This window comes from Loa loa (assembly GCF_000183805.2).
Source record: "Loa loa unplaced genomic scaffold supercont3.215, whole genome shotgun sequence".
Classification (NCBI taxonomy): Eukaryota; Metazoa; Nematoda; class Chromadorea; order Rhabditida; family Onchocercidae; genus Loa; species Loa loa.
The window spans coordinates 38,752-53,062 of record NW_018108395.1 but is presented as its reverse complement, the minus strand read 5'-3'; the positions used below and the strand labels follow the sequence as shown (position 1 = coordinate 53,062).

General features: G+C 23.6%; 2 protein-coding genes across 2 annotated transcripts in view; one reads left to right on the top strand and one right to left on the bottom strand.

The window, feature by feature from the left end:
- Positions 1 to 261: 261 nt before the first annotated feature.
- On the top strand, positions 262 to 2,295 carry LOAG_07653 (hypothetical protein; the record flags this gene model as incomplete). The annotated part of the gene is made up of 4 exons (XM_003143186.1): positions 262 to 534; positions 1,060 to 1,257; positions 1,840 to 1,975; positions 2,222 to 2,295. 4 exons carry the CDS (start codon positions 262 to 264, stop codon positions 2,293 to 2,295), a joined length of 681 nt encoding a protein of 226 aa, XP_003143234.1.
- Positions 2,296 to 14,138: 11,843 nt separating this feature from the next.
- LOAG_18171 (hypothetical protein) overlaps positions 14,139 to 14,311 on the bottom strand; it is a gene marked incomplete at both ends in the record, with an annotated part of 1,296 nt that continues 1,123 nt past the window's right edge. Inside the window, one exon of the mRNA XM_020450837.1 lies at positions 14,139 to 14,222. Within this exon, the coding sequence (XP_020305435.1) occupies positions 14,139 to 14,222 (84 nt within the window). The remainder of the gene's footprint in view (positions 14,223 to 14,311) is intronic.

Sequence of the window (14,311 nt, the reverse complement as noted above, 5' to 3'; positions counted from 1 at the left end):
AAGCTAAAAAGTTAATAGTTTTATTGAGTTCAAAATAAAAAATAAAAAAAAAAAAAAAGAAAGAGCTTACATTATTTGTACAGATGGCTTATAAGCTTACAAAAAGCTTACATTATTTGTACAGATTTTGTATCACAATATTTTATTGTTATTATTATGTTTTGTTGAAATTTCTATTTAGTAAGCTTAAGCGATTTACACTGGTTATAGCAAATTTTAAGCGACATTTTATTGGGACAAAATTATCTGTTAGTATCAATAATGTCATCATCATCATCATCATCATTGTCATCATCATCATCATCATCATCAATCAAATTATCATCATTAGCAACAATAGAAATATCAGAAAATGGCAAAAAAGTGGAACGATCGGATGAACCAATTTCACCAAAATATGTGATACCAATAACACCTGTTAATATATCACCAACATTGGTACCATCATATCTGTCATATGGTATTAGTCAAGAAACAAATTTTGATCATAATGATGTTAAATATCAATGTTGCCATGGCTATATGCATATTACAGTGCGTTTAAAATTTTATATTTAAATTAGAATTTGAAAAATTGATCAGGAAAGCAAAGCACTTTAGAGTAATTATTTCATGTGATAAGAATAAGTTGTTTTTAGTGATAAAAATAATTGTTTGGCAGTGATTAGTTTTGCTCAAATAATCAGTCTCATCGCTTCTCCTGCCAGCAACGATAAAAAATTTTTAGTCGTATCGTTGGAAATGAATTATATCAATGAGATAATGATAATAATAACAATAATATTTTTCAGTTTTGTTGTTTCGAAATTTTTGACATTAACTTGATAATTTAATTCCTTTTTCATTTTTTGGAATTTTCTTTTCAAAGTAGTCTAATATGGTTGCTATTATAAATATTTTAAATTAAAATTTCAATTTCGATAAGTTTAATGCATTAAAAATTTAAATAAAAGAATTGGTAAATTACTTGGAATGTCTTTCCTTTTTTTTTTTTTTTTTGTTCACTAATTATTATTAACGATTATAATTAATAGCTTATAATTAATAATTATTTTACAGTTAGCAGCTCGAATTATTTCCATCGCTTATTTCTGTGGTGCGATATTTCTCATCTTTCTTACTGTATTCTCACAAGGTGTAACTTTAGCATTTTATTCGATTGCATCATTTGCTTTTACATTTGCTATCTTTGGTACTTTAACTTATGGTATTTTTAAAGAGAAGCAAGCATTCATCATACCATATATAATTTTTCAAGTAAGTTGTTAGCTTAAATTTATAATTAAAATTTTAAATGTTCACCAAATTGCTAATTTTAATTTTTTCATAATCGATATGCAATTAATAATTCTAATAATTTTATACGATATTGATTTAAGTAATGTGAATTTAATTATTAACTTAATTAATTTAGCTTTGATTTGAATTTGAAATTTTTTAATTACCAGTGTTACATTCAATACTAAATTACTCAATCTTAATTTAATAATTAACAAATGCTTAAATAATTTCTGGTATAATCAATTAATTTAATGAATTCTGATATCATATTCAATATAATAAATGCTACTACTTGTCTGTTTCATTTTGGAATCATTCTCTTCTCGTTTCTCTTTAGATTTTCAGAATTGAAACATCATTTAAAAAAAAAACAAAAAACGAAAAAATTGAAAATATTGTATTAGAAACAAAAAAAAGAACAAATTTTAATATTATTGATTAATTTTTTAAATGATAATTTAATCAAATCATGCAATATTGTTAGTAAAAATTATTTAGTATACGACAACTTTGCATATATATTTTATTTATTTAATGTGATTTTATGTTCTATTTTAGATTACATCAATGATATGTACAGTATTCATCATTGTCATCTTTGTCATTGGTTCTATGTTTTCCAATAAAATGCTTAAAAGTCTTGCTGATGATATCGCTGGAATACCAATTGATGATAACATGAATAACAAATCTGGTAATTTTTCTTTTTCTTTTTTTAACAAAATTTTCATAAATTTTATTAATACATTACCAGGTTTATTTTATAATTGTAATGCATCTTTTTTTTTCCAAATTTTGATATAATTCAATTTTTTCACAATTTCATATAATTGAATTATAGCCAGTTTTTAGTCTTTAACTTAAATTTATTTCATTCAAAAATAAATTTCTGTTTCTAATATCAAAAAAAAATGATTCATTGCACAAAATTATCTTTCAGATTTTCCGTTGAAAAAAAAGAAAGTTGGTAAGGTAATTTTGGATGTTTATAACAAAGAACTTCGTTATCAATAATAATTAACAAGTTTATTGTCAAATGCTTCATGTAATTTACATGTGATATTAAAAATTTTGCAGCTTACTTGAATACTTGTTTACTAAATTACTTTTCCATCAAATTAAAGATAATTATCAGATTGTAATTTGAATGCTTTTATATTAGATAATTTGCTAAAACGATCGGTTGATAATAATTTTATCTTTCAGATATGCAAATATTTGGTTTCCTTTTTGTGATAGCATTGGTAATATTACTATTCATTCAACTTTGGTTTATGGATGTCATTTGTCGCTTCCGAAATTTCATTCTCGATCGAGAAAATTCATTTTCACTAAATTTAACCTCCGTACTAAATAATAACAATAATGATGTATTTTTCAATAATTTACCATCACTGTATTGCAAAAAATAATTTTGTTATTATATCTGAAATAATCAATAATCACAATCATAATCATAGTACTATATTGTTAAGAAATGAAAATGCATCACTTTATTGTCTTTGTTTTCTTCATTTAATTAAAATAATTGTCAGAGCTTTGAGAAAATAAAATGAATGGAAATGTGAAAGTTTTCAAAAATTTTTTTGCAAAAAATTATTTCGCAATATTTTATGTATAATTTAAATATGTTAAATGTGTAAATTTCGATATTTTTTTTCAATAGAATAAATTTAATTTACTTCCAAAACTTCAAACTTTTCCTTTCAAATAATCCAATTGTTAGTAAATAAAATCTTCAAACTTTTTAGTTTGCATTCATGCAAAAGATGGAAATAATTATTGAGGTCATTATAATGAATACGTGTTAATACGTGAATCACGTTAGACAATCTTTTGTAATTTATTTAATCAATGTTATCTTATAAATGTGTATGGCATGACGTAAACGTTTTATTGAAAACTAAAAAAAAAGTTAATTTGAAGAATATATTGAAAACAAAAAATGATTCATCTTATTGTTTGTACAATTTCCCTTATTTACATAGCATAAACTTTTTTATTGTATCCTTTTTTCTTTTTTTCTTTTTTTTTATTGCTTTATCAATAAGTTGATGTTTTATCATTGGTTATTTTAGAAATATACCAATAATTATAAGTAATAATTAAATAATAAAATGGTATGAAAGATATTTTCTGCAAATTATTTCAGCATTTTTTTTTTATTCCAAAAATTTAAAAATTATCTTTTTGTTTAATTATGCAAAATTTAGATTCTAGCAATTGATGTTGCAGTAAAATTTCATTCTGTTAAATAAAATTAAAATCAAATGATATCATTTATTGTTTGTGATAATGAAGATATCGGATCGAATGATAACAATAAAACATTGTACATATTACATCTTCGATAAATTTCATTCGTTTTCTATAATTTAAAAGTATCTTTTAATTAATGACAAATTGGTGTAGAGGTGTATATTTTACATATTTATAATATCATTAGCAAAATTTATTAATTAAGTAAAACTTGTTCAACATTTTTTTTTCATTCATTTCCTAGTTAAATAAATAGTAAATGAATAAAACAATTCATTATATTATTGTAAGTATTTATTTTGTATATTTTACGTTAGTATTTAAAATCAATTTATAAATTCCCCTCCGGGCATTGAAATTTTTTCAAAATAGATTGATATATTAACTGTCCTCAATTGTCGTCAATGCTTACAATTTGATGAAATTTCGCGAATAATGCATTTTAGGCTTACTAACTTAATTTACCATGAATTTAACACAATTATAATTTCCCTTTAACACGTGATCCAATTATATTTTAAAGTGATAAACAACTTAAAATCAATCAATGAAAGGTCCATAAATAGCATAATTCATTTAATAATTAGACTAAAAGTTAAATTTTATTTAAAATTTTCAAAATTTTTAAAAAGTCTTTTCATTCATTTAAAATTTTACTTTAAAGTAAAACAATTTTTGTAATATCATGCTTTTTCACGAGCATTTGCTCAATTTGTGCTAAAAAGAAGCGCAATTTTCCTATTTTAAAAGATTCCTTCAAAGTTTCCAAAATTATTTATTTAAAATTTCACTATTTACCATAAATTTTGCTCGTTTTTTGCATAATACGTTTTACTTTTTTTTTTTTCGTTCAAGCATATCCATAAAATTGACTATTTCAGATTGCAATTTCAAATTTAATCAAGAGATTTATTTATGCTATTTAAATAAATGTTAATTTCTATGATTACGTGTAGATAGAAAAGTGTGACAACACGTGCGTTGCGTGTTCTTCACCAAGTTCTAACTAAATCTAAAATTTGGACAAAGTTGTAGAGTGGATAGTTCTCATACCTGTTTGGAAATAAATACTTTACTTTTAATCTTCCAAACCTTCAAGCACCAACTACTGTAATTTAAATTTCAACATTATATTTACCAAAAACTGCCATCACTTACTACTCTAAATTTAATGGAGACAATATTATATGACAATAATTTTATCAATTGCTAACATATTTATTCAAATTCTCACAAAGAGTGACTACTGCTTGTACCATATTTTCCATTCAAATGTATTACTTTTATTTTGTAGTTACTAATGCTATGAATACGAAATTCTAGATGTCCTAAGAATGATATAGCCTTATCTTAGTTTTCAAAAAGTCTTAGTTTAAAACATTTCAAGGCACCCTACTCTTATTATTTAGCATTTCAAGGCACCCTACTCTTATTATTTATCATCATTAAGTATTGCTTCTATTAGAAATTATAATTATATAAGAAATGATTAGTTTTATAATTCATTTCTTTTTAAATTCAAAATATATGTCTAACAAATATTATCAGACAAAACAATTATCGACCAATATTTACTGGCATTGCATAATAATCATTGCAAGCATAAACCTTTGATGTATTTAATTACTAGAACACAAGAAGTAATAATCTTTAAAAACGGTCTCTAATTATCTTTTAATTTTTTAAATAAAATATTGTAAACATAAATAGCATAAAATGAGGGACAGTATTTTTCCTTCATTTTATTTCCTATTTGGTAATAATGAAAAGTATCATCCAAGCATTTACTGTCCTAACTATTAATGCAAGCCAAACAAGGTGACAAACGAAATATCAATTGTCCCTTTCATTTATTAGAATGTAAAATTAATTAGAGAAATAAAATTATTCAATCATTCTGTGATTAGCAATTTATGTTTTTAATAAAATCATTGTAATTTTTATTTGAAATAAAAAGAGAAAAATGTTGTATTGGATAATTCTAACATTTTATTTTTGGATACTAGATATGGATACAATTACTTAAACACTCATTTCAATTTAATGAAGGTGGAAAAAATACTGCTAATAGCAATTACTCATAATTATGCTGAACAGGTAATACTTATAAATGAATCATGTTACTTAAAGAAACTTGTGAAATTATCAAATATCAGACTTTTATCTCAATTCATCTAAAATAAGCTACTGTTTGTTAATTATCTTTAGTAATTGCTATTGTCTTATTTTACTTTACCCCGTTAATTTCTTTTTACACTAATTAGTATAATTATATTGAGGTAAAGAGGCAATAATTGACAAGTTTTCGTCTCTAGGCCATAGGTGGTTTTGTTGTAAATGCAAAAGTATTATGTGGATCCGATCGTAATCCATCTTGTATTTATAATTATAAAGTTATTACGATTGGCAAGTACAATCGTTTTTGATCCATTAAAAAAAAGAAAAAATCAATATTTGAAGATCGAACTTATTGATTGATTGTTTAAGTAAAACCAAATTAACTGATTAGAATTCTAACAAAAATTTTTGCACCTTTTGATAAATCAACAAATTTATTTTATAATTATTCATCCAATAAAACATACCACGAATTATTATGCTTTCCGATAATATATTATTTCAAAAGAGTGATTATTTAGATGAAACTATATAAGATAATGAAATGGTTATCTGATGCTGAAATAATAGAATTTGATGACATTAATGTTGACAAATTAGATTTGTGACCGCTTACCAATTAGATTTATCGCATAAATTGCAGGATAAATTGGTAAGCAATGATAAAAATGAATTATACAATAAACAAACAATATGATTATCTTTGATCAAAAATGATAATCAATGATAAAAATGAGTTATACAATAAACAAGCAACATGATTATCTTTGATCAAAAACGATCTTTAACCCCATATCATTACCTTTGATAATAATTGATTATGGATTTAATGTTAATAGGTATGTAATAATTGAAACATAGAAGATTGATCTTCGTTGTGTTATGTCGGTGGAAAGATATCAAATCTAAAGGAAGAAGGAAAGAGATGATAAGCGAAGAAGGTGTGATATATGTGAGTTAAAAAAAAACTGACCTGTATAAGATATATTTTTTTCTCCTTTCGAGGGTTAGAGAAAGAGTTTTAGTAAGGATCTATTAGGGTTATCCTAGTGGTTAGTTAGAATTATGGTACAATCCATAAGTACAGTCTCACAAAGGTACCGAAATCTCTTTATGATACCCTCTTATTGTGTGAACTTAAATCTTTCTTATCACCTTAATTTCTATTTATGGGATTACATCATCCTGTATGATCAGTTTGTGTAATTTGTATTTTAACGTAATTTTAATTTTGGTAATCCAACATTATTAAAATTTCAAAAAAATTAAAACGTTAACAAATTAACAAGAAAAAAAGATTGGCAAAAAAATTAACAAGATTAAATCAAAATTTCAAACTCAATCATCTGTCATCTATTTCATACATAATGGGACATTTGACATTTTGATGAAATTTTAAGATAATTTTTAACACCAAAGATTGTTTCAAATCATTCAACCATCTCATATGACACACATAATATTTGACATTTGACATTTGACATTTGATATATTGATGAAAGAAAAGGTCAACTTTTTTCCATTCATTTCGTTACTTATTTATTGCACTGTTATTTGCTTTCATATTAGTATTCACTCTTTTTTTATTTATTTATTTTTCTTTAAAAGATGTTTTAAAGCTTAAAGTATAATTTATTTCAAGTACAATGGAGAAAAACGGTAATTTATTGGCGATTTGTTTCATTAATATAACAAAGTTTGCATTCAATGAACATTTTAAAATTATTTAAATTGAAGTTATTTATATATCACTAATACCAGTCAATATTTTTCATATAAATTAGAAAAACTAATTAAAGATTTCAATTCCATTTACCGTTCTGTTTAACGGAAACAAAAAAAAAAAAGAGAAAACCATTTTCGAAATAATTATTCATCAAGTTTTACAGTAGGACAATTGTGCTGTGCTATAAGATTTAAGTAATGATATCATTTATATCATTTGTTATTGATATAAGTGATATGTCATTTATCATATCATATATCATTTATGATAATATACATTACTTACTTATTCTTTGCTTAATATTGCGTTATTTTTATAGTTTTAGGAAAAAAATGAAAAAATAAAAACCACTAAAGGAATGAAATGAATGTTAAGCAAATTTTGCTTAAGTAATAAGCTACCACTTGCTATAATTATATAATATGCAAATTAGACATTCATAAAAATGATTTGTACTGAATTAAAAGATACATAAATGATGGAAAAGATATTTAGAAAAAAATATTTCCAGTTTAAAAAGCATTCAACTACTTTGATTTATGAACTTCGTTTTTTCCCTTTTTTTAGAATGGTATCAAAGACCAACAAATTCAAATTATTTCCATGATGAAGAGATTTAATACAGATCGATGTCGGGTATTTGCATTTCTCATTTTTTGAATCCTAAATGTAAATGGACAATTTTTATATTAATCGATTAAATGAGCACAGATTTAAGGATGGAATTTTGCTCTAAATAACTTATTAAAAGTCCTTAACTCAAGGAAGGCATATAATGCTTTACAATAAATTTTTTATATTAATTTACATTTCAAAATTCGAATTCATTGCTGAAATTATAAATTTTTTAGTATTTTTGTATTTCAATCTTTCCATTCCACTCTGCCCATAACATCGTCGTATATAATTTTTATCAAAATGCTTAATATAAGCTCATTGAAATGGCCAAAGTTATAAAAATAACTTTTTAGTACCATTTCTACAGGTTAACTAGATCAATTAAGCTATCAGATAGTTTAAAATAGCATCAGTATATGATATACTGCTTCAAAGCTTTTAAATTATCAAATTAACAAAGTTCAAATTATCAAATGTTTGCATAAAAAGCAATACTTTCATGTTTAGGTAATACTAAATGACTTTGAAATTGGGATAATAAGTTCGAAATTTAGGCGGTGAATTCAAATAATAAATTTATTATCTAAAATGTCAACTTTCTTCTTATTTTTAGTTACGATATATTTCAGCAATTGGTTACATTAATAGTTTATGTTTCCGAAATGTACGATATTTTCAATGTTTTCTGATTTCTATTTTGTCTGATGAATATGATATGGTTTCAACCGCTGATAGGAAATTTTTTCAAAATGCCATTTGTTACTGTAGCAGTGGAAACGGTCGTGTGCAAAAGCTTATTTGTTAAATTTGTTTTGAATTTTTAAATTTATTAAATAATTTTAGAGAAGATGAAAGACTTATTCGCTGATTATTAAAACATTCAATGAATGCATTTTATAGAAGTGAAAGTGATTTTATTGAAATGAATTGTGAAAGAAATCAACGATAACTCAAGAAAGAAATCTTCTGATTAAATCTTAAATATGCATAAAATATCACTTTGAGATTGGTTAAAGTTACATTTTTCCTTTAAACCTTTGCTATTGCACTAATTATTGAATTATTAAAAATTTACTTCAAATTTTTTTTCTAAACTTTCAAATTTGTTAAATGATTTCAGAAAAGAAGAAGAAAAACTCATTCGCTTATTGTTGGAATTTAAATTAAACGAATTCAAATTTGGTTTATTTTTTGCTGTTTGTTTGGTGGTTTTAAATGATAAACGATTAATAAGCAAGCAAATAATTAATCACAAATACAACAATTGCCTGAAAAAGAGGAAAAAATATCCTCACTAAATAAAGTTATTAAATAAATTATTAAAAATAATGCATATATTATTACTAAAGGGAAAAATTATATTTTATTACTTAAATGAAATGTGTAAATTATTATTTATTTATTGAATAAGCATTAATAGCAGCATGTAAAAAGCATATGATTAAGTGTGCAATAAAACAGATATTAATGAATATTCTATTCCAATCTTAATTAATACTTTTCATGAAATTCTCAATGTGAGACTATTTGCAATGAAATCGTAATGTTACGATAGCTAATTGTTAGTGTATTTAAAAACACTATTTGATTAATTGTATATACTAGTATTTAAGTAATTATATAACGAAAGCGTTTGTGTGTATGTCTGTCTGTGTATGTGTGTGGGTGTGTACGTGTGTGTATTTTTAAATTTAACAAATATTTGTGCTTCTTCATCCGTGAAAAATTTTTGATATTTTTGAGAAATATTGGAAAATTTCATTCTAATAATATAAATTGAAATAAGTACGCTTAAAGTTGAATAATCTTAAGCTTTATCTCATTTCTTTGATATTTAATTTTTCATCCTAAACTACTATCATTCAATTTCATTTTTTTAAATGTTTTTGTAATTGCAACAATTTTTGCCCACTCCTATTCAATATTTGTAATTTTTAATTTTATATGCAAAAATTTTGTTCAGAAAATCTTGAAAGTTCAAAGTTCAAGGTTCTTTTCTTTCTTTTTAATTCATTAAACTTGGAAAGGATACTTTCTTCGTCGGTTTTTTCTTTTTTTCTTTTTGTTTTTTTCGATTTCTTCGAATAGAGTGAAATAAATTGATTGGAAGAAAGTTTAAATAAAAAAAAAAGCTTTAAATTGGGGACTTATGCAAATTAAAAATTAAATTTAGTTAAAAAAATTTGATTGGCTATTTGTTTATTAAGTTTGACTAGATTTCACATTGCATATTGAAGCGTTTTTTTCTCTTTTTTTTTTTTGCTTTTGCTGATAGGTACAACTGAAATTAAAACGAAACACTATTCATTTGAATAAAATCATATCATTTTAGGCACTGTATTTTAGAATTAAATTTAATATTTTTAATTTAAATTTAACTGAAAGAAAGTTTAACATTTTTAAACGAAAGGAGTGATATTGATAAATTAATATTTAAATGGCCTTATCACATTTTAAAATTTTTGAGGGATAAATTATCACTTATTTTGTGATTAATAAGTTAACTTTAAAAATTTTCTAAATATTCATCGTTGTTTAATATTATCACATTAGCATAAACTGGAAACAAAAACGGTAAAGGCTTAAATGGATTTGTTTTCGTATCAAATTTGCTTTAAAAAAAATTTTTTTCAAACTCTTCTTGGCTAATTATTTAATTTATTAATTAAATCATACATTTCATCTAATCCATTCATACTTATTTACCAGTTTTTGGATTCTATTAAACTCTTTATATTAGCCATGTAAATTGATTATAAATAATCAATTATTCAATTTAAAAAAAAATGAAAAAAAGGTTTTTTCCTTTATTTAATTAAAAAAAATTAAATTCAAAAATTTTTTCCAATAATTATAGTTTGCCTTTTTTTTCAATCTCTAAATTGTATTAATTTGTAAATATAATAATATTCATTTATTATATTTGTATATGATGATCATATCAAAATTAAAATGAATAAATGATTTCAAGTTCATGCATGAATTCATTAAAACATTCATCCACATTGACGGATTTGAACTTTCAACTGGGTTTGACCTTTTTATTTACAATGATGATTCGAATATTTTAAATGACTCAATGGGTTATTGTGACTTGTTTACTTTGAGAAAAAAAAAAAAACGAAATGGATGACAATGATGTCATAGATTTTTTTGCATCATTTTTATCCACTGAAAGAATGCATCGATTGATCAATAAAATTTAGTAAATGATGATAGGATGATTTTTGTTGTACTGAGATAACCCGGTCATATGAGATAAATGGATCGATTTACTATTACCGTCCGTCTCTCTCTCTCTCTTTTTCTCTGTCTCCTTTTTTCCTCTCTCTCCTCTCTCCACAGTACTGAGTTTAGGAATCGTTGGAGATAATTTCTTGGTATATTCATAATGAATTATCAAACAAGTCCTGGCATTTCCATAGATTAACCAATTGGCTGATAGATTGTTATCACTTTATCATTACTGTAATCAGACGTACAAAGACATATGCATACAAAGAATGTATTTTACAATTAGAAGTATTGGATTAAAAAATTTTTATAAATACTCCTAATTTTTTCTAGAATATAAATTTAAAAAAAATTAGTGGGTAATTAATTTTGAATATAATTTTGTATTTGATTCTCTAATTCGATGGACAAAGGTCAAATAACAATGACACATAAAAAAAGAGTTTGTTGATAACTTTTAATTATTTTTCAGAAAAAAAGAAAAGTTAAATTGAATAATTTCGAATTGATTATTTCAAAAATTTTCATTTTGAATAACTTTACTTTATTATCGGACAAAACTAAATTTTATCTGAAATTCTCAAATGAAATTTATGATTTGAAGCTATTAAATGATTTCATTTATGACTGTAAAGAGAATGAAAAGGAAGAAGAGAGAGAGAGAGAGGGGGAAAGAGCGAGAGAAAAGAAATAAGAGAGAGAAAGGGAGAAAAAGAGTAGTGGAAAATTGACTACATTTATTTTTAAAAGACTTTTTTTTTTAAAAAAAAAAACTTTTCAAACTTCCTTTTTATAGTTAATTTTTTCAATTATTGTATTATCCATAATTAAAATTATCATTATTTTTTAATTAAATATAGCAAAAAGAAGAAAAATATTACTTATAAAATTATCTTTTAGCAATATTTTCATAATAAATAAATAATAATGGAATGAATATGAAAAATCAAAAAATCGATTAGTTTATAATTTTTAAATGTTCAGAACTTTTTTTTTTTGTCAAAAATTATAGCATAGAAGTAAGAGAAAAAGGATGAAAAAGAAAAAAAAAATTTTTTTACAGAAAAGAAAAAGAATGAAATATTTCATTTTCAATAATTGACGAATCATTTCATCGTTAGCAAAAAAAAAAGTACGAAAACTCTTCTTTTCTTTTCTATCGATAGCTAAAGAAATAAAGAATGAAAGATGAAAAAGAAGGGAAGTATATATATATATATGTATATCGAAGATGATGAAACAGCTGTTGTATTTTGCGCTTCTGTTCAATACTTTGATCCTTAAATCATTTGAATTTATTCCATCCAATGAACTCATCCATAAATTCATACCAAAAAATTTTATTCTTATTGATTTATCAAATCTCTTTCTTTTCTATTCTATCCTATAATTTCATAAGGTAACAATCATATAACTTTAAATCTATCAGTTGATCTTAACCTTTTTTTTTTTATTCTATCCTAAATTTATCCGATAATCATTCATTCTAAACCTCTTCCTATCTGTTTTATTTTCTCAATTCTATCCTAAATTTATAGGTAAAATTATTCATTCAGTGTAATCAATCCTGTTCCTATCCATCTATCTCATTTCTTCATTTATTACTATTACTTTTACTACTACTATTACTATCACTACTACTATTACTGCTTTATTAACATTACAATCGGATAGATATGTGCTTCTCGTTTCAAATTACTTACAACAAATGGCAAAATAAAACTTTTCCACCTCTCTAATTATAAAACTTTTTTTTTTAAACATATATTTATTCTTTATTGAAATTAAACATTCAATTAATATATTATTGTTTGTATTATCATTATTGTCACTATTGCTATATGATCAACTAACAATAAATTTAATTAATTTAAAAAATTTTTACATTTAAGTTGTTATTTGATAATGAGTAGTAAGTTGTAGCAGAAATTTTTTCTCGTAAATAAATTAATCAATCGATCGGACAATTAATCAATCAATTAATCAATCAGTGGAAGAATGATAAATTTATTTATAATGAATAAATTTATTTCAAATTCTTCATCCTGGAATAATTTACAAATTGAATAATTGAATAATAAATGATCTTAAAAATATTTTTTGAATAATTTAAATTCAACTGTTCATTGATTTAAAATGTAAAAGTTTGTTTATAAATTGTTTTACAAAATATTCCTCATTTTATTATTATTACTGTATAACATTGGCATATTCATAATGATATGTCAAAAATTTAGAAAAGCTCAAAAAAAAAAGATTCGTAACATTTTATAGAATTTAAATTATTAAAATCGCTTACCTGTTAATTTGAAACATATTCTCACGATGTTCTTGAATGGAAGAAAAAAGTGAGTAAAATTTTACAAATTTTAGTATTTTAGTATCCAATTACTGCTAATTTTTCAATTTTTTGTCCAAACATTAATTTGAATTATTTAAAGGAACAAAAATTTTTCGAATTTCAATATTTTAATATCCAATCTTTTCTTCATGCTAATTTTCCATTAATTTTTAATTTATTATTTGAGAAACCAATTTATTATTTGATATTAATTTATATTATTATTTTAAATATTTCATTTAAGTATATATACTAATATATGTACTCACTACTTATCTTTAGAGCTAATAACTACAATTTTTAGAACTTCACGTATTTTTTTCTATGCGTAAGTATGGGGGTGGATACGTGGATACGTCTCAGATACGTCATACTAACAAACTTTTAATATTTATAATTGTATAGTATACGTGTGTATGTCTATCTGTATACATTTGTGTAGGTGGTTGTTTGGGTAGTTAGATAGAGATGTGTCTTCTTCCTTCTCAATTTGTGCCTCTTATATTTTGAAGTTGATCGAGATCCTTTAACTTACAATAGTAATATAGCTCAATCCAATCACTATACCTCTTCTACATCCTCCTCCTCCTCCTCCTCCTCTTCCTTCTCTTCCTCCTCCCCCTCTTCCTCCTCTTCTTTCCGTTCCTTTATCCTACTCTTACTTTCTGATTTTGTAAACAAATATCATTTCCATTTCTTCATTTCAAGATCGTAGAGAAAATGAAATGCTTCTT